The sequence below is a fragment of the Colletes gigas genome, unplaced genomic scaffold (genome assembly GCF_013123115.1).
Source record: "Colletes gigas isolate AHSC1104 unplaced genomic scaffold, ASM1312311v1 Colletes_gigas_Sc00029, whole genome shotgun sequence".
NCBI classification, from domain to species: domain Eukaryota; kingdom Metazoa; phylum Arthropoda; class Insecta; order Hymenoptera; family Colletidae; genus Colletes; species Colletes gigas.
In genome coordinates this window covers 750,476-771,021 of record NW_025106658.1, presented here as the reverse complement: position 1 = coordinate 771,021, position 20,546 = coordinate 750,476, and the positions used below count along the sequence as shown (strand labels likewise).

General features: G+C 34.4%; 1 protein-coding gene and 1 non-coding gene across 2 annotated transcripts in view; one reads left to right on the top strand and one right to left on the bottom strand.

The window, feature by feature from the left end:
- The first annotated feature begins 808 nt into the window (after positions 1 to 808).
- Positions 809 to 1,023, top strand: LOC122401903. Its single transcript, XR_006259476.1, has one exon. It is a non-coding gene; the product is annotated as a small nucleolar RNA U3 (small nucleolar RNA).
- Positions 1,024 to 6,764: 5,741 nt separating this feature from the next.
- The window catches only part of LOC122401892 (LON peptidase N-terminal domain and RING finger protein 3), a 107,476-nt gene continuing 93,694 nt past the window's right edge, over positions 6,765 to 20,546 (bottom strand). The window contains exons 5-9 of the mRNA XM_043404317.1: positions 19,329 to 19,428; positions 16,237 to 16,436; positions 11,700 to 12,001; positions 10,928 to 11,135; positions 6,765 to 10,640 (exon numbers count right to left, since the gene is read on the bottom strand). Coding sequence (XP_043260252.1) covers positions 10,278 to 10,640; positions 10,928 to 11,135; positions 11,700 to 12,001; positions 16,237 to 16,436; positions 19,329 to 19,428 — 1,173 coding nt within the window. The 3' untranslated portion in view covers positions 6,765 to 10,277. The remainder of the gene's footprint in view (positions 10,641 to 10,927; positions 11,136 to 11,699; positions 12,002 to 16,236; positions 16,437 to 19,328; positions 19,429 to 20,546) is intronic.

Below are 20,546 nucleotides of genomic sequence, written 5' to 3'. Positions count from 1 at the left end.
TTCTTAAAAGTGAAATTGAGGAACCACTTATAAATCATAATTGATCAAGAAGATTTCGTCGGATGACGCTCATCAAGTAATTACATTTTTAAAAAACTATTTTTATACTTTAATATAGTCACCCAGTATAATAACCATACTCATTGAAATAATTATAAAATCATAACTATAGTTATACCGTACGAATAAATTTCTCTCAGAGCCAAATAGAAATCTAAACTTTTTTACTCTTCCCAGAAATTTATCTAAATCAATTTTCAGAACTCTGAAGTATGATATGTAACTAACATATTTTGCAACGAAAATTGACAGAAACAAATAGGTCATAAAATCTAATCCTTCACACTTCATCTTACCAGAATAGTTTACTTAAAATGAATAAAAAAATTACGAACTGAAAATTTAAACAATACGTCGTAAATTTAATGTCTCAATAAATTTTGTTTTTTTTTGAAAATTAAATAATTTGTTTTAAATAATATTTATTATTTTTAATTTACAAAATTAATGTTTTAAATAAACTATAAAACAATCTTTTTAATTTTATTAATATAAATAAAGGTATTCATATTCGTTAAAAAATATTAATCGTATCTACAATTTTGATAATACAGATACCTCTGTGACTAACTGTAGATACACCTATCAATATGTATAGATAGTCTCACAGACGAGATCGTCTGTAGTAGTGTATTGCAACCTGTAGTTCGCGTTTTTTAACGCTAGAGGGCAAACAGGTTAACCGCTTTCTCGCTGTTGAAGTTACGAGATAAATGGTAGATATGCGCTGGAGACGGTGGAAATTATTAAGATCATACTTCACAGGATCATTTCTGTAGTAGATCTAATTTGCTCTGTGCCTAAACGCAGAGTTGATGCAACCACGATGAGGATAGATAGCCCCTTTCCCTGAGCGTGAGGACGACTCGAGAAGTTGACTTCGTTCAACTTCTCAGTCATCGATGATCGTTCACCCCTTGTACTCAGTGCGAGGGGCCTGGGAAGTGGAGCTTTCTGAGTGGCCGCTTTTTTTATAAATTATAATTAAACATAATAATTGATACTCTAGATATAAACAAGGATTAGAAGTTGATTTTTAGTTTATAAACAAGTTTTAAGATAAAGAATCACGTGCTATCTGTGTATTAGAGCCAATCTCAACACTCATTTTCGTTGGTTCGTGAGGTTCGTGGGAATATGATTTAATTCTATCATAATAGACGTGTTATAATCGTTTTCTATAGCGTGTTGATAATTTTATGAGTGTCAACGATCATTTGATAATGGGACTCTAGAGCACCAGTAAAACCTGGAACAAAGAAATACATTTGTGTGTTAGATTTATTTTGTACCTTGTCCTACTTTTGTTGGCTTTAATAATGATTTAGTTAACACTTTATGATGATCTTACTGATCTTTAACGAAGCTCTAAAAACATAGATGTTTAACAAGATCATGCAAAGTCTCTCTGTTTATTAAACAAATTCCAGAAAATGTATCTCCATTATTAGTGAAATTCCCATTCAGTTAAATTGTATTAAAAGAATGAATAAAATATATTTTCTATTGAATTAAGAATTGCGTACTTAAAAAGGATAAAATGATTTATTTTCATATCGTATTATTAGGGATTATTGTGTGCCTACTATACGAATTTTAATGGCACATTCTAGAGGCCAAAATAAGACGAAAATCAAAAATATCAATTTGTTGTGTTGATTGAAAAAAATTTCAAATCTTTCACGAAAAAATTATTTTCGGTTGCGGGAGTCAATTATAATCATTTTTGGTCAACACAGATATCCTCGAAATCCTAACCATTTTCGAGAAAAAAATTCAAAAACATGTGACATTTTTCGACAAAATTGAAAAATTTCAAATCGTTTTGAAAAAATTATTATTCGTTCCGGGGGTCAATTACAAGCATTTTTGGTGGAGAGACATAACCTCGAAATCCTAACCATTATTGAGAAAAAAATTCCTTACCGAAAATATCATTTCAGGCCAGAAATGTCACCCCAAAATTTCGTGTGTATCTTTAAAACATCATAACTTCTGAACGGATTGAAGGATTTCAATGTTTAAAAAAGCAAACTACGTGTATTTTAGTAGAGAATATGTAGAAATCGCAAAAATATTCGAAAAGTTACTCCTTAACACGGTAAAGTGAGAAAAACACCATAAAAATGGCCCAATTTTCACATAGCCATATCTCCTACAGTAGTGAGTATATTCCAATGAAACTTTTTTCTGAAGTAGAGCTCACGGGCACCTACAAGAAAGTATTAAACAACTTTTCTATAGGGCGTCAAACAAAAGTACTAAAAATCAAAAACAAATTTTTAAGAAAAATCGACAGGGGGTTTTTCGACAAAATTGAAAAGTTTCAAATCACTCTGGAAAAATTATTTTCGGTTTCGAGGGTCAATTAGAATAATTTTTGGTTATTAGATATACCCTCGAAATCCGATCCAATTTCGAGAAAAAAATTCGAGAAGGTGTGAAATTTCTCGACAAAATTAAAAAATTTCAAATCATTCTGAAAAAATTATTTTTAGCTAGGGGGGTTAATTACCATCATTTTTGGTCAATAGGCATATCCCCGAAATCCTACCCATTTTCTATAAAAAAATTTATGAACGTGTGAAATTTTTCGACAAAATTAAAAAATTTCTAATCATTCTGAAAAAATTATTTTTAGCTAGGGGGGTTAATTACAATCATTTTTGGTCAATAGACATACCCTCGAAATCCTATCCAATTTCGAGAAAAAAATTCGAGAATGTGTAAAATTTTTCGTCAAAATTAAAAAATCTCAAATCGATCTAAAAAAATTATTTCCGGCTGCAGGGGCCAATTACAATGATTCTTGGTCATTAGATATATCCCCGAAATCCTACCCATTTTCTAGAAAAAAATTCGAGAAGGTGTGTAATTTTTCGACAAAATTGAAAAATTTCAAATCGATCTGAAAAAATTATTTTCTGTTTCGAGGGTCAATTAGAATAATTTTTGGTCAATAGACATACCCTCGAAATCCTATCCACTTTCGAGAAAAAAAATACTTTACCGAAAATATACTGTGTGGCCAGAAATGTTTCCATAACTTTTTAACGAAGCCTCAATCAACAAATTAGTATCCTTCATTTTCGTCTTATTTTGGCCTCTAGAATCTCCCATTAAAATTTCTCCCAGGTTATTATTATCATAAATAATAATAACAACAAAATGGGAAGCATGGAGTATACAATGTGTGTTTTCTAGAACAGAACTAAAATGGAACATATAATTTGATCATATAATCGTGATTCCTCTCAATTTTCAAAATTCTAATCAATTATTCGCGAATAATTTCTATAGAATGAAATAAATACTAAAAAATGTTCGATTTCATGATATTTTATTACAATAATTCCATATGAAGAGATGAAGATAAATATAGAAATGTTGAAGTAAAAATGGAAAGTTGTGTGACATTACATACTATTTTGTAATGTATGTTATAACAATATACAATAGGTAGGCTATACAGTAATATCACAATGCATGATTCACAACTTCGTAAAAGTCTAGAGAAGAGAATATAAATCTAAGTTTCGGAGACCACCGTTCATCGTTCAATTTCCTTGGAGACGAAGCCCGGTGCGTCATTATATCGATTAGAAACGGCGATGAAAAAACAAAAAATTCATTTTCTTTCCCCTTTTACTCTACACACTTTCGAGAATCGGAAATATACATACATATTCGAACAATGCCAATTCGTCGATCATTGTCGTTATTCGTTCAATAATATAGAATACCGACGACGCTAAAAGCTAATAGTGGTGTAGACAGTACTCACTTTTATAGCAACAGTACTATACTTAAATCGTAATAGTAATAATAACAATAATAATGATTAATAATCATGACAACAGGGCGCATACGCTTTTCTTTTCGTTTGTATATGTTTGATTGCATGATTGATATGACGTTCCTAGCTCTTCGGACGATCGCTATTATGTCTCGGGTGACATTAAAAAATCCGCATGAAAATAAATTACTATATGCTACCGTAGTCGAAAAAGTCTTATGAGCGACGGAATAAACTTAAAGGCTCGTATTCATAACACTGTATTATCACCAAACGATACGCCTTTGTTTCTCGATTATGCTTACCGACAGAAATTAATCTCCACCGTTCGATAACAGGCATTTACTCTAATTATTGAGAATAGTCTCCATTTGGCGATTGTTTTCGTGCAATTCAACGAATTTTTTAATACCTCAGAATCTTTAATTATCAATGGTCAAACGTTCTCGATAGATTCTAGGAAAACAGAACTAATCAATGTACATCGTTAAGAAAATTAAAGGAGTATAGTTCGTTCTACTAGAGCGTTCTGAATACAGGCCAGACAGTATAAAAAATTGAGTTTCGTGCCACTTCGAGAGCGCATTGCCACACGTACTGGTCGTTGTAGTAAACATCTTCCTAACAAATATGGCCGACTGTGAGAAGCTGAGCGGGGGAAAAGAACGTTCTTCCCAATAATTCTCCATTGCACGGATTAACACGTCCTAGGTACTCAATCGCTACGTTTATCGACCAGACCATGTCAGCGATTGTCAGCATACGAGACGCGTTAAAGGATCATCACGGATCACGAGCAAAAATAAATCAGAAATCCCCACGAAATTCACGACAAGTGCGACTGAAATATTTGTACTTTCTTCAACTTTCTCAACTTCGCCGCATGTCTCAGGAAAAATTGAACAGTTAAATCTCGAGGAAACGAAACATCGAACACTTGACGCGATAATAATTTGTATACCAAAGAGGCTAAGTACCAAGACGAGACGAATCCGAATTTTCAAACGTAAAATGTTCAAGGTTTCTTTTCATTTGGTACTTGGTCTCCTCGATATTTTTGCTCTGCAGTCACGAAACCAGATACTATACTATCGTTTCGCCAGTTTCGTAACATTCGATCTTCGATCGCGTCTCGGAGAACAAGCTAAAACAAAACTAACGTTCTCGTCCTCTCGTACGGGGGGTTCCGGTGGAACGTTTTTGTACTCAGCACACCCACAATAAATACACCATCCTCGCCGTTGTACCATCGTTATGAGTATATATTCGCGTGATTCGTTTACAAGGTAAAAAGTTTCGAGTCGGTATTCGATCTCAACGTAAGCGTAAAGACGACACGCGTACCTCTGATTGCAACGTATATGTTTGCTCGTGTACGTGTATACATAAATGTGTGTATACATATAGATATATGTATATAGAATATTCTGGAAGAACAGATTTGCGTATTGCAACAGCGCAAATTGGACCGTGACGCCTTACCGAGGCAAACGATATCCTACGTCTCGGATATGTCACTTTCTGGATCGCCTGTTTTCCTCGAACAAATCAATTGTTAGATCGTCAGGCTCTCGAGATAGTATTCCTATCGACAGTCGAACATTTCCAGGCGTCAAACACGTCCAAATCAAACAGAATAAGAAGCTTTATTGGTTATTATCAAAATTTCAACTTTTCAGAGCATGATGCTTGCTATATCTTCAACTTTCAAGAGAAGTCAACACTCGACAAAGATATTACATCTCACACACCCTTGAAGCTGACAATATTGAAGCTTCAACATTTCAAATCGTTTTTCTCGAATCAACAATCCCCAATAAACGCTTAAATTTCAACTTTTCAGAGCATGATGCTTGCTATATCTTCAACTTTCAAGAGAAGTCAACACTCGACAAAGATATTACATCTCACACACCCTTGAAGCTGACAATATTGAAGCTTCAACATTTAAAATCGTTTTTCTCGAATCAACAATCCCCAATAAACGGTTAAATTTCAACTTTTCAGAGTATGATGCTTGCTATATCTTCAACTTTCAAGAGAAGTCAACACTCAACAAAGATATTACATCTCACACACCCTTGAAGCTGACAATATTGAAGCTTCAACATTTAAAATCGTTTTTCCCGAATCAACAATCCCCAATAAACGCTTAAATTTCAACTTTTCAGAGCATGATGCTTGCTATATCTTCAACTATCAAGAGAAGTCAACACTCGACAAAGATATTACATCTCACACACCCTTGAAGCTGACAATATTGAAGCTTCAACATTTAAAATCGTTTGACTCGAATCAACAATCCCCAATAAACGCTTAAATTTCAACTTTTCAGAGTATGATGCTTGCTATATCTTCAACTTTCAAGAGAAGTCAACACTCGACAAAGATATTACATCTCACACACCTTTGAAGCTGACAATATTGAAGCTTCAACATTTCAAATCGTTTTTCTCGAATCAACAATCCCCAATAAACGCTTAAATTTCAACTTTTCAGAGCATGATGCTTGCTATATCTTCAACTTTCAAGAGAAGTCAACACTCGACAAAGATATTACATCTCACACACCCTTGAAGCTGACAATATTGAAGCTTCAACATTTCAAATCGTTTTTCTCGAATCAACAATCCCCAATAAACGCTTAAATTTCAACTTTTCAGAGCATGATGCTTGCTATATCTTCAACTTTCAAGAGAAGTCAACACTCGACAAAGATATTACATCTCACACACCCTTGAAGCTGACAATATTGAAGCTTCAACATTTAAAATCGTTTTTCTCGAATCAACAATCCCCAATAAACGCTTAAATTTCAACTTTTCAGAGCATGATGCTTGTTATATCTTCAACTTTCAAGAGAAGTCAACACTCGACAAAGATATTACATCTCACACACACCCTTGAAGCTGACAATATTGAAGCTTCAACATTTAAAATCGTTTTTCCCGAATCAACAATCCCCAATAAACGCTTAAATTTCAACTTTTCAGAGCATGATGCTTGCTATATCTTCAACTATCAAGAGAAGTCAACACTCGACAAAGATATTACATCTCACACACCCTTGAAGCTGACAATATTGAAGCTTCAACATTTAAAATCGTTTGACTCGAATCAACAATCCCCAATAAACGCTTAAATTTCAACTTTTCAGAGTATGATGCTTGCTATATCTTCAACTTTCAAGAGAAGTCAACACTCGACAAAGATATTACATCTCACACACCTTTGAAGCTGACAATATTGAAGCTTCAACATTTAAAATCGTTTGACTCGAATCAACAATCCCCAATAAACGCTTAAATTTCAACTTTTCAGAGTATGATGCTTGCTATATCTTCAACTTTCAAGAGAAGTCAACACTCGACAAAGATATTACATCTCACACACCTTTGAAGCTGACAATATTGAAGCTTCAACATTTCAAATCGTTTTTCTCGAATCAACAATCCCCAATAAACGCTTAAATTTCAACTTTTCAGAGCATGATGCTTGCTATATCTTCAACTTTCAAGAGAAGTCAACACTCGACAAAGATATTACATCTCACACACCCTTGAAGCTGACAATATTGAAGCTTCAACATTTAAAATCGTTTTTCTCGAATCAACAATCCCCAATAAACGCTTAAATTTCAACTTTTCAGAGCATGATGCTTGCTATATCTTCAACTTTCAAGAGAAGTCAACACTCGACAAAGATATTACATCTCACACACCCTTGAAGCTGACAATATTGAAGCTTCAACATTTCAAATCGTTTTTCTCGAATCAACAATCCCCAATAAACGCTTAAATTTCAACTTTTCAGAGCATGATGCTTGCTATATCTTCAACTTTCAAGAGAAGTCAACACTCGACAAAGATATTACATCTCACACACCCTTGAAGCTGACAATATTGAAGCTTCAACATTTAAAATCGTTTTTCTCGAATCAACAATCCCCAATAAACGCTTAAATTTCAACTTTTCAGAGCATGATGCTTGCTATATCTTCAACTTTCAAGAGAAGTCAACACTCGACAAAGATATTACATCCCACACACCCTTGAAGCTGACAATATTGAAGCTTCAACATTTAAAATCGTTTTTCTCGAATCAACAATCCCCAATAAACGGTTAAATTTCAACTTTTCAGAGCATGATGCTTGCTATATCTTCAACTTTCAAGAGAAGTCAACACTCGACAAAGATATTACATCTCACACACCCTTGAAGCTGACAATATTGAAGCTTCAACATTTAAAATCGTTTGACTCGAATCAACAATCCCCAATAAACGCTTAAATTTCAACTTTTCAGAGTATGATGCTTGCTATATCTTCAACTTTCAAGAGAAGTCAACACTCGACAAAGATATTACATCTCACACACCCTTGAAGCTGACAATATTGAAGCTTCAACATTTAAAATCGTTTTTCTCGAATCAACAATCCCCAATAAACGGTTAAATTTCAACTTTTCAGAGTATGATGCTTGCTATATCTTCAACTTTCAAGAGAAGTCAACACTCAACAAAGATATTACATCTCACACACCCTTGAAGCTGACAATATTGAAGCTTCAACATTTAAAATCGTTTTTCTCGAATCAACAATCCCCAATAAACGCTTAAATTTCAACTTTTCAGAGTATGATGCTTGCTATATCTTCAACTTTCAAGAGAAGTCAACACTCGACAAAGATATTACATCTCACACACCCTTGAAGCTGACAATATTGAAGCTTCAACATTTAAAATCGTTTTTCTCGAATCAACAATCCCCAATAAACGGTTAAATTTCAACTTTTCAGAGCATGATGCTTGCTATATCTTCAACTTTCAAGAGAAGTCAACACTCGACAAAGATATTACATCTCACACACCCTTGAAGCTGACAATATTGAAGCTTCAACATTTAAAATCGTTTTTCCCGAATCAACAATCCCCAATAAACGCTTAAATTTCAACTTTTCAGAGCATGATGCTTGCTATATCTTCAACTTTCAAGAGAAGTCAACACTCGACAAAGATATTACATCTCACACACCTTTGAAGCTGACAATATTGAAGCTTCAACATTTCAAATCGTTTTTCTCGAATCAACAAACCCCAATAAACGGTTAATTTCTGTCGAAAATCGCTTGGACCATGAATGTTAAGATAATTGTTCTTTTAAGGCTTTCGACGCAATAATAAATGTTTCAAAAACAGTCAATGATACTTGAATAGGTTTTTACGAGTGCTTGAAGTATGTCAAATTTGCATTAAACCAAATTTCTGTAACGCGTCCACTGTTATGAGCAAAAGTTGTACGTTCTGGGAACTCAACATTTTCTGCACCTTTAATCTTCATAGAATGTCAAGATAATTATTTAACTGCTTTAACTTTGATCATATTTTGTAACATACATTGATCTTCCTCCATTAAATAAAAGTTTGCATGAAGAAATGTTTACTTCTTCCTAAAGAAGTGACAAAATGTCTAAATCCCCATGAAAGATTCTCTATTTTCAATATCGAAGAGTTTCCAACTTTTGAACGACAACAAATATGATCAATCCTCATTCATATAGCCATTAATAAAGAAAAAATTACCTAGAGCTTCTATATTTACTCATAGTTGATGAAAGTTACATACACAACCTGCAGAGATCATTCTGTTCAACTTCTCTTGGTACGAGGATCACTCAACAGTGAACATGTTAAGTCACTAACTGTTGTTTCTTCTATTTTCAAGTATTAAATCTGCCAAAATTCTGGAATGCTTCTTCTCGAGTCCTAGACAACATTGCATTACTCTCATCAGCTTTGAGCTACCCATTAACGACCCATTTAATCCTGATCCATAAAACTCCAAATCTATTATTTCCTAAAATTTCGAGTAAGCACCACTTGGCCTTACTTTTGCCTCATAAGTGACGTGTTTTAATTAAAATATAGCGAATCTATAACCGACTGGAAGTCAGCTAGATCTCGTAGCGCCCAGAGATCAACAAAACATGGACATTTGGACGCTGCTTTGACCTGGAATGTTCGACTGTTCAGACGAAGCAAGTAACAGGGACTATCCCTGCCCTATCCTCGTCCAGTATTCCCTAACTGCATCATCGTTTCATCGATAAGACGCCCGGACGCGTAAGTTTAACGAGTACCAACTTGAGAGGGTACTCGATTTAAAACGTAATTAACGGGGTTAAGTATGAGAAGAAAAGCCGGAGACTTACCCAGGAAAAACCAGGCCAGTTCTCGAGCCGTGGGTTCTCGCCTCGTTTCCGGATATTAAATACATCGAGTAAAAAGTGGCAATCTTCGATAACCTACACCGCAAGTACTTTGTACATCGAGTGAAATTCTAATCCCTTTTTTTGTTCGTCGCGGTCTAAGGGCCTAAACGATTCGTCCCGCGGGGACCTACAAACCCCCCCTGTTTCCGTTTTAAGACTGCTGAACTACGGAGACGTTCGTTTCCGTTATGCTACCGCCGTCGCGACATATGCTCGACGAGGTGGTGGTTTCCTCGGACGTGGCTGGAGCCACTGTCAGCTGCCTCTGCTCCATGTGATCCAAAGTCTTCTCGATGGCTCTCAATCTCTTCTCCAGGCTCGTAGTACCTAGGATCCCCACTTGCAACTGGGGGCCCAGTGGTAAAATGGCTAACAACCACCATGTCCACGAGGGACCGTCAGGCAGACGTGGCCAATCCTCCTCTGTGTCTGGCATTCGACCGAAAACTCGCTGTATTTCGGACTGCTGGGATGACGGGACCGTCTCCCACCATCTTCTGCCTTTCGCTCGCACCTGGAAACACGATTTTAATTGATCTTCGTGCCCCCAAATTTAGCAGATTTCAGAAGTAGGAGATTTTGCTCGATGTTAACTTATGTGCAAAAGGATTGAAAGTGTTTCGTTGAAGAATAGAAGAATGAAGAAAGAGTAGGAAACTACGATTAATTAATGTGATTTTAATTTGTGTGTAATTAAGTTGAATGTAAAAGCAAAAGTGTCTTTCAAACATCTAATTATCTTTCACTGTTTAAAATTTGAAACTTTTTTATTAAAATTGAATAGGTTTGAAAATTTCTTACCTTGTCGTGTAATTCTAGGAGGCTCAACAGTTGGTCTTCCTGTACCATCGTGTCCCTCAGGAATTCCACTTGAGCTGTGTCGTAGCCATCCCTTTCTCCCCCAGAGAGGACCCTGAATCTCCTTCCACCAACTGTACTGAGAATACTACAGCCATCTTTCAACAGAACTCTGTCCCTAATCTCGAGCATGGTGCCGTATTCAGCGTATCTGAAACGTTTACAAACACTATGACACTGGATTTCATTCTGAAACTATAGTTTTCCACCATCAACCCCTTAACTTTCATGTCAGAGTCTGACTGCTTTAAAAAACGATATTTCTTTCATCCAAAGGCTTAAGGGATGATGATATTCAAATTATACGTTGGATACAACATTGTAGTTGACAAAAATCAAATTTTTAGACACAAATTCAATGAAGAACACTGATCATTCTTGGTTGATCCGCAAAATATGAGCGTTGAGGGGTTTTGAATGATACTCTGTTCAACAATAAGCTACGTTGAGGTCTTCAATAGAAGATTTTACTACTCAATGATGTTCGATGTAGTTGTACCGTTTATACATATCAAATAACGTATAAAAGAGTAGTATAAAAGTAATTGTTTATTTGTTAAATGAAAATTGGAATTTGAGTAATATAATGAAATATTTCACAATGAACGAATAAAAATTTAAATCGTTACATTTTCTATTCGCTAAATAATTGGTTTTACTAGCTTTGTGGAAGCCAACAAAGATTCTTGGATGAGAAAATTTGGAATGCAATTACCTTTTGGCGCCTGTGGCTTCCCTGTTGAGACACGCGGCGATTCCAAATTGACGTACGCCGCTTTCGACGCATCTTCTCACCATGAGCCTGTATCTAGGCTCGTAGACGAAGAGGGGACAGGCGACGCAGGGGAATGCAGTGGTGCAGACGAACACAGCTATCTGCTCGCTGCCCAGAAGACCGAGTCCCTGGACGAGTTCTAATCGGTGGCTGGCCGCCCTAGAGGCGTATTCCCCCGGAGCCACGGTCTTCAGAGCCCTCTCCACGAACTCCGTCACCGTCTTCTGGCTACTGGCCAAGTACTGCGAGCAAAGAACACTTTGGTAAGTCGACCAGAAGCTTCGTCCTCGAGAGGAGCCTTCAGCGGTGAAGACATCGGCGAGTCTCCTGACTCTTTCATGAGCCCGAATCCTCCACTCCCCTTTGACAGGTGCTTTCGAGGCCAGCTACCACCCCCCAGGAGACCGACATTAATCATGAATCGAACGTTTCAACTAGAACCTTACATCTCGAGTTAACAATGCATTACTTAATTAATGGTCGTTGATGTACTTGGAGTATTACATTTTTAATTTATAAGGAAGCCAGTAACTGTGTTAACGGTAGCGCTGTTATTAGGATTAGTTATAATTAGACACATTTTGATTAACAGAATTAACGGAATAAGAGCTTTGTAGTTGTTTCAACCCCTAAATATATTAATTCGTATCTTGCTTGAAGAATTCCTTATATTTTTGCATATTAAGTGAACTCTGTAGTTTCTTGAGAATTAAAATTTCATAATAAATTGCATAAATGCATAAACAACGCAGTCTAGTTATAATAGTAGCTCGTGCTGCACATATGTGTAACCCTTTGCACTCTCAGAGCTTTTATTGATATAGATATCTAGGAATACCAATTGCAATTTTCTGACGTGACTTCCAGGAATAAGAGAATAGATTTGTTCCCAGGAAAGTCTAGATATTTAAATTTTATTTACCTATTTCTTCAATTCAACTCTCAGAGCCTCCATTAATATAGACATCTAGCAATAGATTTGTTCCTAGGAAAGTCTAGAAATTTAAATTTTATTTACCTATTTCTTCAATTCGACTCTCAGAGCCTCTATTGATATAGACATCCAGCAATACCAATTGCAATTTTCTGACGTGACCTCCAGGAATAAGAGAATAGATTTGTTCCTGGGAAAGTCTAGAAATTTAAATTTTATTTGCCTATTTCTTCAATTCAACTCTCAGAGCCTCCATTAATATAGACATCTAGCAATAGATTTGTTCCTAGGAGAGTCTAGAAATTTAAATTTTATTTACCTATTTCTTCAATTCAACTCTCAGAGCCTCTATTGATATAGACATCCAGCAATACCAATTGCAATTTTCTGACGTGACTTCCAGGAATAAGAGAATAGATTTGTTCCTTGGAAAGTCTAGAAATTTAAATTTTATTTACCTATTTCTTCAATTCAACTCTCAGAGCCTCCATTAATATAGACATCTAGCAATAGATTTGTTCCTAGGAGAGTCTAGAAATTTAAATTTTATTTACCTATTTCTTCAATTCGACTCTCAGAGCCTCTATTAATATAGACATCTAGCAATACCAATTGCAATTTTCTGACGTGACTTCCAGGAATAAGAGAATAGATTTGTTCCTAGGAAAGTCTAGATATTTAAATTTTATTTGCCTATTTCTTCAATTCAACTCTCAGAGCCTCCATTAATATAGACATCTAGCAATAGATTTGTTCCTAGGAGAGTCTAGAAATTTAAATTTTATTTACCTATTTCTTCAATTCAACTCTCAGAGCCTCTATTGATATAGACATCCAGCAATACCAATTGCAATTTTCTGACGTGACTTCCAGGAATAAGAGAATAGATTTGTTCCCAGGAAAGTCTAGAAATTTAAATTTTATTTGCCTATTTCTTCAATTCAACTCTCAGAGCCTCCATTAATATAGACATCTAGCAATAGATTTGTTCCTAGGAAAGTCTAGAAATTTAAATTTTATTTACCTATTTCTTCAATTCAACTCTCAGAGCCTCTATTAATATAGACATCTAGCAATACCAATTGCAATTTTCTGACGTGACCTCCAGGAATAAGAGAATAGATTTGTTCCCAGGAAAGTCTAGAAATTTAAATTTTATTTGCCTATTTCTTCAATTCAACTCTCAGAGCCTCCATTAATATAGACATCTAGCAATAGATTTGTTCCTAGGAAAGTCCAGAAATTTAAATTTTATTTACCTATTTCTTCAATTCAACTCTCAGAGCCTCTATTAATATAGACATCCAGCAATACCAATTGCAATTTTCTGACGTGACCTCCAGGAATAAGAGAATAGATTTGTTCCCAGGAAAGTCTAGAAATTTAAATTTTATTTGCCTATTTCTTCAATTCAACTCTCAGAGCCTCCATTAATATAGACATCTAGCAATAGATTTGTTCCTAGGAAAGTCTAGAAATTTAAATTTTATTTACCTATTTCTTCAATTCAACTCTCAGAGCCTCTATTAATATAGACATCTAGCAATACCAATTGCAATTTTCTGACGTGACTTCCAGGAATAAGAGAATAGATTTGTTCGTAGGAAAGTCTAGAAATTTAAATTTAATTTCCATATTTCTTAAATTCAATTTGTGTTATCATGTGTATGAAATATAGAAAAAGGTTTAAGAGCAATACGTATGCATAGAAGACGTTGAGCAGGTGCAGACTAGATGTAAATAATGTAAACGATTGGTCATAGTGCAACGTGACTCAAAGGGAAGAGGATGAGAGGAGATATAAGATTGCGAGCCGCAAAATTTCTTGAACGTCATTAACGTCGAAGACAATTGGTAACAACGCGACGCCACGAACACGGAAGCCACCGTTCGACGTCTCTGGTGACCGCAAACAATAATCATTTCAATCTGCAGCATCGTTAACCACTAGGAAGTATTATGTCTCATTTACCGGGGCAGGTGTTATCGTTTTCCATGGAACGTCGTTCGGGATTGACGGACTAACGAGTCGCGTTTACGGAAACGGGGAAATTTACGCGGGAAATCCAAAGGATCCAACATCAGAAAAGCAAAGAAAATGTAATCACTAGACTGCGGATGTTTATGCATTTGTGAGAAATTTTAATCCTCAAAAAACTACAGAATGCATTTAATATGTAAAAATATAAGAAATACGTAAGATACGAATTATTATATTTAGGGGTTGAGACAGTCCTCTGTGAAGCTCCAATTTCATTAATTTTATTAATAAAAATTCCGCTTGCGAAAGGTTTCAAAACGAATGGAACTGTGGGAAATTTTGGGGGCACACTTGTCAGAGTCCAACTTGATATTCACGGTGATTTCAATTTTTTTTATCGATGAGAATGATGACATATTACTGAATTGTTTCGTAACACAATTGTTTTGTTGTGTCAATTGACTTGGTGCTGGTTGATGCGTTTGTTTACCACGCATAAACTGTTGATTATTATGCAACGTGCAGTGTGGCGATTGTGAGGTTCAATAGTATACGAGTTATATTTGGAAACTAATGCAGTATATTGGGTGAAAAATTATTCAAATTAATCCCCTGTTACTATATACGCAACCTTGCTTATCGTAAATGCATGAACGATTGAAGTTCATTGATATTTTTCTATTATAATAATATTACTTCTCTGTTTATTTGTTTACGAGAAGAGGGTAACAAATGGGGAAGAACAAGAGTTCTAATTATCCATAAAAATTTAATTACACACGAAAACCGTATAATATTCAAAGAAACGCCAAATTCCAAGATGGCTGCGAACAAAATTGCCAGAAGTAATAGTGTAGACTTTGATATGAAGAACATAGGACACAAACTATTCAAAAACTGTGTAAATCTTCGCCAAAAAATATTAATCATTAAATACCATTAATTAATTTCTAATTGTTTCATATTCTAATTTGTCCCTCTTTCGTTTCACTAATAATTCCATTTTTTTTAAGATAAAACTAGCCAGATAAATGAAGTCTATTCACTTCGTTCTTATATGTCAACGAAGACATACTAAAAATATATTTTAAGATTCATTTAGAATATTTATATATTAGTAGAATATTTGAAACCAATTTTTGTTATTTAATGACTCTATTTCTGTGGTCTTCTAATTCACTTCATTCTTATACGTCAACGAAGACAATCTAAAAATATATATACAAAATTTAAGATTCATTTCGAACGTGTAAAATATTTGAAACCAATTTTAATTATTTAATGACTCTATTTCTGAGGTTTTCTAATATTCTATGACGTTTCACCGTGCATTGTAACTAGTTTCACTTCGTCTCACAATACTAAAATCAGAATCCCTTCTCTAAGACTCTTGATGACTCTCACCTATTGTATAAACTCCTCAGAAAGGACATGGGTTACATGTTTAAGCTTCGAACACTGTTTAATTCATACTAATGAGCTTTCGAGGCTCATCGAGAGGCTCCGTCTGCCTAAATTTAATATGCAAAACACGCATCCATGCAGAAGGAAATGTAACTTACGTCGGCGAGGGACGTGACACACAGAGGACAAGCCGAGGAATAGTCCAGACAACGATCCAAACACATCCAGCAGTACGTATGCCCACATGGTGTTGTTACGGGTTTCCATAAGAGTCGACAGCACAGGATGCAATCCAATTCGCCCGCTGTGCCACCGGAAAGGGGTGGCAGGAGATTCTCCGCGGGCCTCGCTTCAAGTCCTGCAAATGTCACGTTTTTTTATTAATTAAAATTATTCAAGGTTGACACTAACGTTCCAGTAAATTTATTCAGAGTAAATATGAACGTAGGTTTCGAGAAATCAGTAGCTTTTTACTTTTACTTTATTTGTTTCTCATTGCTTCGATATATGCAACGATGAAAAAGAAGTTGAGAAATGAATTATTTTCGTGTTAATAAATTAACTGTCACGGCAGTTTTCTATGGCCAAAGATATTCTTAATGTTTGGTCAAATTATAGTAATATTCAATGGCGAATTTGTTATGTCACGTTTTTTATTAATTAAAATTATTCAAGATTGATACTAACGTTTCAGTGAATATATTCAGAGTAAATATGAACATAGGTTTCGAGAAATCAGTAGCTTTTTACTTTTACTTTATTTGTTTCTCATTGCTTCGATATATGCAACGATGAAAAAGAAGTTGAGAAATGAATTATTTTCGTGTTAATAAATTAACTGTCACGGCAGTTTTCTATGGCCAAAGATATTCTTAATGTTTGGTCAAATTATAGTAATATTCAATGGCGAATTTGTTATGTCACGTTTTTTATTAATTAAAATTATTCAAGATTGATACTAACGTTTCAGTGAATATATTCAGAGTAAATATGAACATAGGTTTCGAGAAATCAGTAGCTTTTTACTTTTACTTTATTTGTTTCTCATTGCTTCGATATATGCAACGATGAAAAAGAAGTTGAGAAATGAATTATTTTCGTGTTAATAAATTAACTGTCACGGCAGTTTTCTATGGCCAAAGATATTCTTAATGTTTGGTCAAATTATAGTAATATTCAATGGCGAATTTGTTATGTCACGTTTTTTATTAATTAAAATTATTCGAGGGTGATACTAACGTTTCAGTAAATTTATTCAGAGTAAATATGAACGTAGGTTTCGAGAAATCAGTAGCTTTTTACTTTTACTTTATTTGTTTCTCATTGCTTCGATAAATGCAACGATGGAAAAGAAGAAGTTGAGAAATGAATTATTTATTTTCGTGTTAATGCGTTAGCTGTCACGACAATTTTCCATGCCCAAAAATATTCTTAATGTTTGGTCAAATTATAGTAATATTCAATGGCGAATTTGTTATTTTGCAATATTTCAAATTAAAGTTTCAAGCTAAAGTAAAGGAATTTTTTTGCAATATTTCAAATTAAAGTTTCAAGCTAAAGTAAAGAAATTTTTTTGCAATATTTCAAATTAAAGTAAAGTTTCATTTTACAAGTATTAGAGTTCTTCCATTGCAAAAATAACATTGCAACGCGTTGTAAGTTCAAAGTGACGGTCACTGGTGACCACCACCGTGGTAAACAACGTTCTCCAGGCGAAAAAAAAAAAAAATTCCCCAACCTTGGTTTCTACCCTTAAATTTGCACCTCTGTTGCATGTATTTTATTTGAAATTTCAAAAAAAAAAATTATTTCTTAGTTATTTAGTAATTCTGACTGAAAGTGAATGACAAAAGTAGCTGAGAATTATTTTATTATTAATCGTTCCCGTGTAAGAAAATTTCGTGCATTAATCATGTTCAATCAGGAAACTTTACTGGATTTACTTTTATCAGGACACATTATGCAATTAAGGTTTAAATGCATTTAAGAGTAACTATGAGCAATAAAGTTCGAATTGAGTAAGTAAAAATCCTATGAAAATGTCAAATGGACGTTTTTAACAAAATAAAAATATCTATTGATGATTCTATGTAAATATTTCTACTAATATTAATTAACTATCATCTTTTATATTTTTAAATAATTGTAAATTCTCTGAACTCGACTGCTGAAAATTATATTCGCGTCGAATAAATGTTTATTTTTATAATAAGCAATCAAGGACCTGTTTATCAATGGCACGCATTTAGCCCCACGTATCGTAGTCACTTGTGCACCGTCAGCTATTAATACGAAATGTCAGATAAAACGTAATCGTTTAACCTTTCCAGCAATGCAATACATTTTTCACGAGAAAATGAAGTTTCGTTCGATGAGCAACAATGTAGCCAATTAGAAGCGTGGAAAATAATAAATACAGAATGTTAAATAATATTTAATTACTATTCAACAGTGATGCTTTCTGAGATTCAAGTTCAAGTCATATAAAAATAAAACTGTAAACTGTCATTGGACACCAAATTTAAAAATTCATCTGTCATCTATTTTTTTGAAGATCACAATCAGTACAACGTGTCAATAAATTTGTCACTGTGCTTTTGAGCTTTACAACTAATTGTCTAATACCATAAATACAGATATATATTATATATTATGATATTTAAGTATCATTTAACAGTGATGCTTTCTGAGATTCAAGTTCAAGTCATATAAAAATAAAACTGTAAACTGTCATTGGACACCAAATTTAAAAATTCATCTGTCATCTATTTTTTTGAAGATCACAATCAGTACAACGTGTCAATAAATTTGTCACTGTGCTTTTGAGCTTTACAACTAATTGTCTAATACCATAAATACAGATATATATTATATATTATGATATTTAAGTATCATTTAACAGTGATGCTATCTGAGATTCATGTTAAAGTCGTATCAAAATAAAACTGTAAACTGTCATTGGACGCCAACTTAAAAATTCATCTGTCATCTATTTTTTCGAAGATCACAATCAGTACAACGTGTCAATAAATTTGTCACTGTGCTTTTGAGCTTTACAACTAATTGTCTAATACCATAAATACAGATATATATTATATATTATGATATTTAAGTATCATTTAACAGTGATGCTTTCTCAGATTCAAGTTAAAGTCGTATCAAAATAAACCTGTAAACTGTCATTGGACGCCAAATTTAAAAATTCATCTGTCATCTATTTTTTTCGAAGATCGCAATCAGTAGAACTTACTTTTTAATTTCTCTACGTCTTGATAGACTCGATCCAGGCCGGCCTGCAGCTTGGTGTTGTTCAGTGGTGCTGCGTTTGACAGGAGCCTCCTGCTAACAGTCTGCAATGAATCAACAAGCATAATTGGATTAAGCGCGAACTTTAATCTCGAATTATTAGGATTGACACGATTAGAGCTCCTTTTCTTTGAAATACAATTCGTCTTTATTTGTAACCAGACGCCGCGCAATTGTGTAAGATTTAATGGATCGTTACACAACCAGAATCAGTTCGAAACTTCATTTTTCGACGTCTAGTTTCGCCTCGATTATCGTTTATGTTTGGTTCGAGGAATCTTTGCTTTGGTAGCTTAAAAAATTGAGTAATTCGTGATTTTTGTGTGTCTTTTCTGTCAAACGAGGAACAGCTTTATTGGAGTGACATCGAAACAACAAAAAGCAGGAGAATTTGAAACCTTGTTAACGAGGGGATTTGTAATTAAACAGCTTTATTCCAGTGACATCGAAACAACAAAAACCAGGAGAATTTGAAACCTTGAAAAATTGAGTAATTTGTGATTTTTGTGTGTCTTTTCTGTCAAACGAGGAACAGCTTTATTGGAGTGACATCGTGACAACAAAAAGCAGGAGACTTTGAAACCTTATTAACGAGGGGATTTGTAATTAAACAGCTTTATTCCAGTGACATCGAAACAACAAAAACCAGGAGAATTTGAAACCTTGAAAAATTGAGTAATTCGTGATTTTTGTGTGTCTTTTCTGTCAAACGAGGAACAGCTTTATTCGAGTGACATCGAAACAACAAAAAACAGGAGAATTTGAAACCTTATTAACGAGGGGATTTGTAATTAAACAGCTTTATTCCAGTGGCATCGAAACAACAAAAACCAGGAGAATTTGAAACCTTGAAAAATTGAGTAATTCGTGATTTTTGTGTGTCTTTTCTGTCAAACGAGGAACAGCTTTATTCGAGTGACATCGAAACAACAAAAAGCAGGAGAATTTGAAACCTTGTTAACGAGGGGATTTGTAATTAAACAGCTTTATTTCAGTGGCATCGAAACAACAAAAACCAGGAGAATTTGAAACCTTGAAAAATTGAGTAATTCGTGATTTTTGTGTGTCTTTTCTGTCAAACGAGGAACAGCTTTATTCGAGTGACATCGAGACAACAAAAAGCAGGAGAATTTGAAACCTTGTTAACGAGGGGATTTGTAAT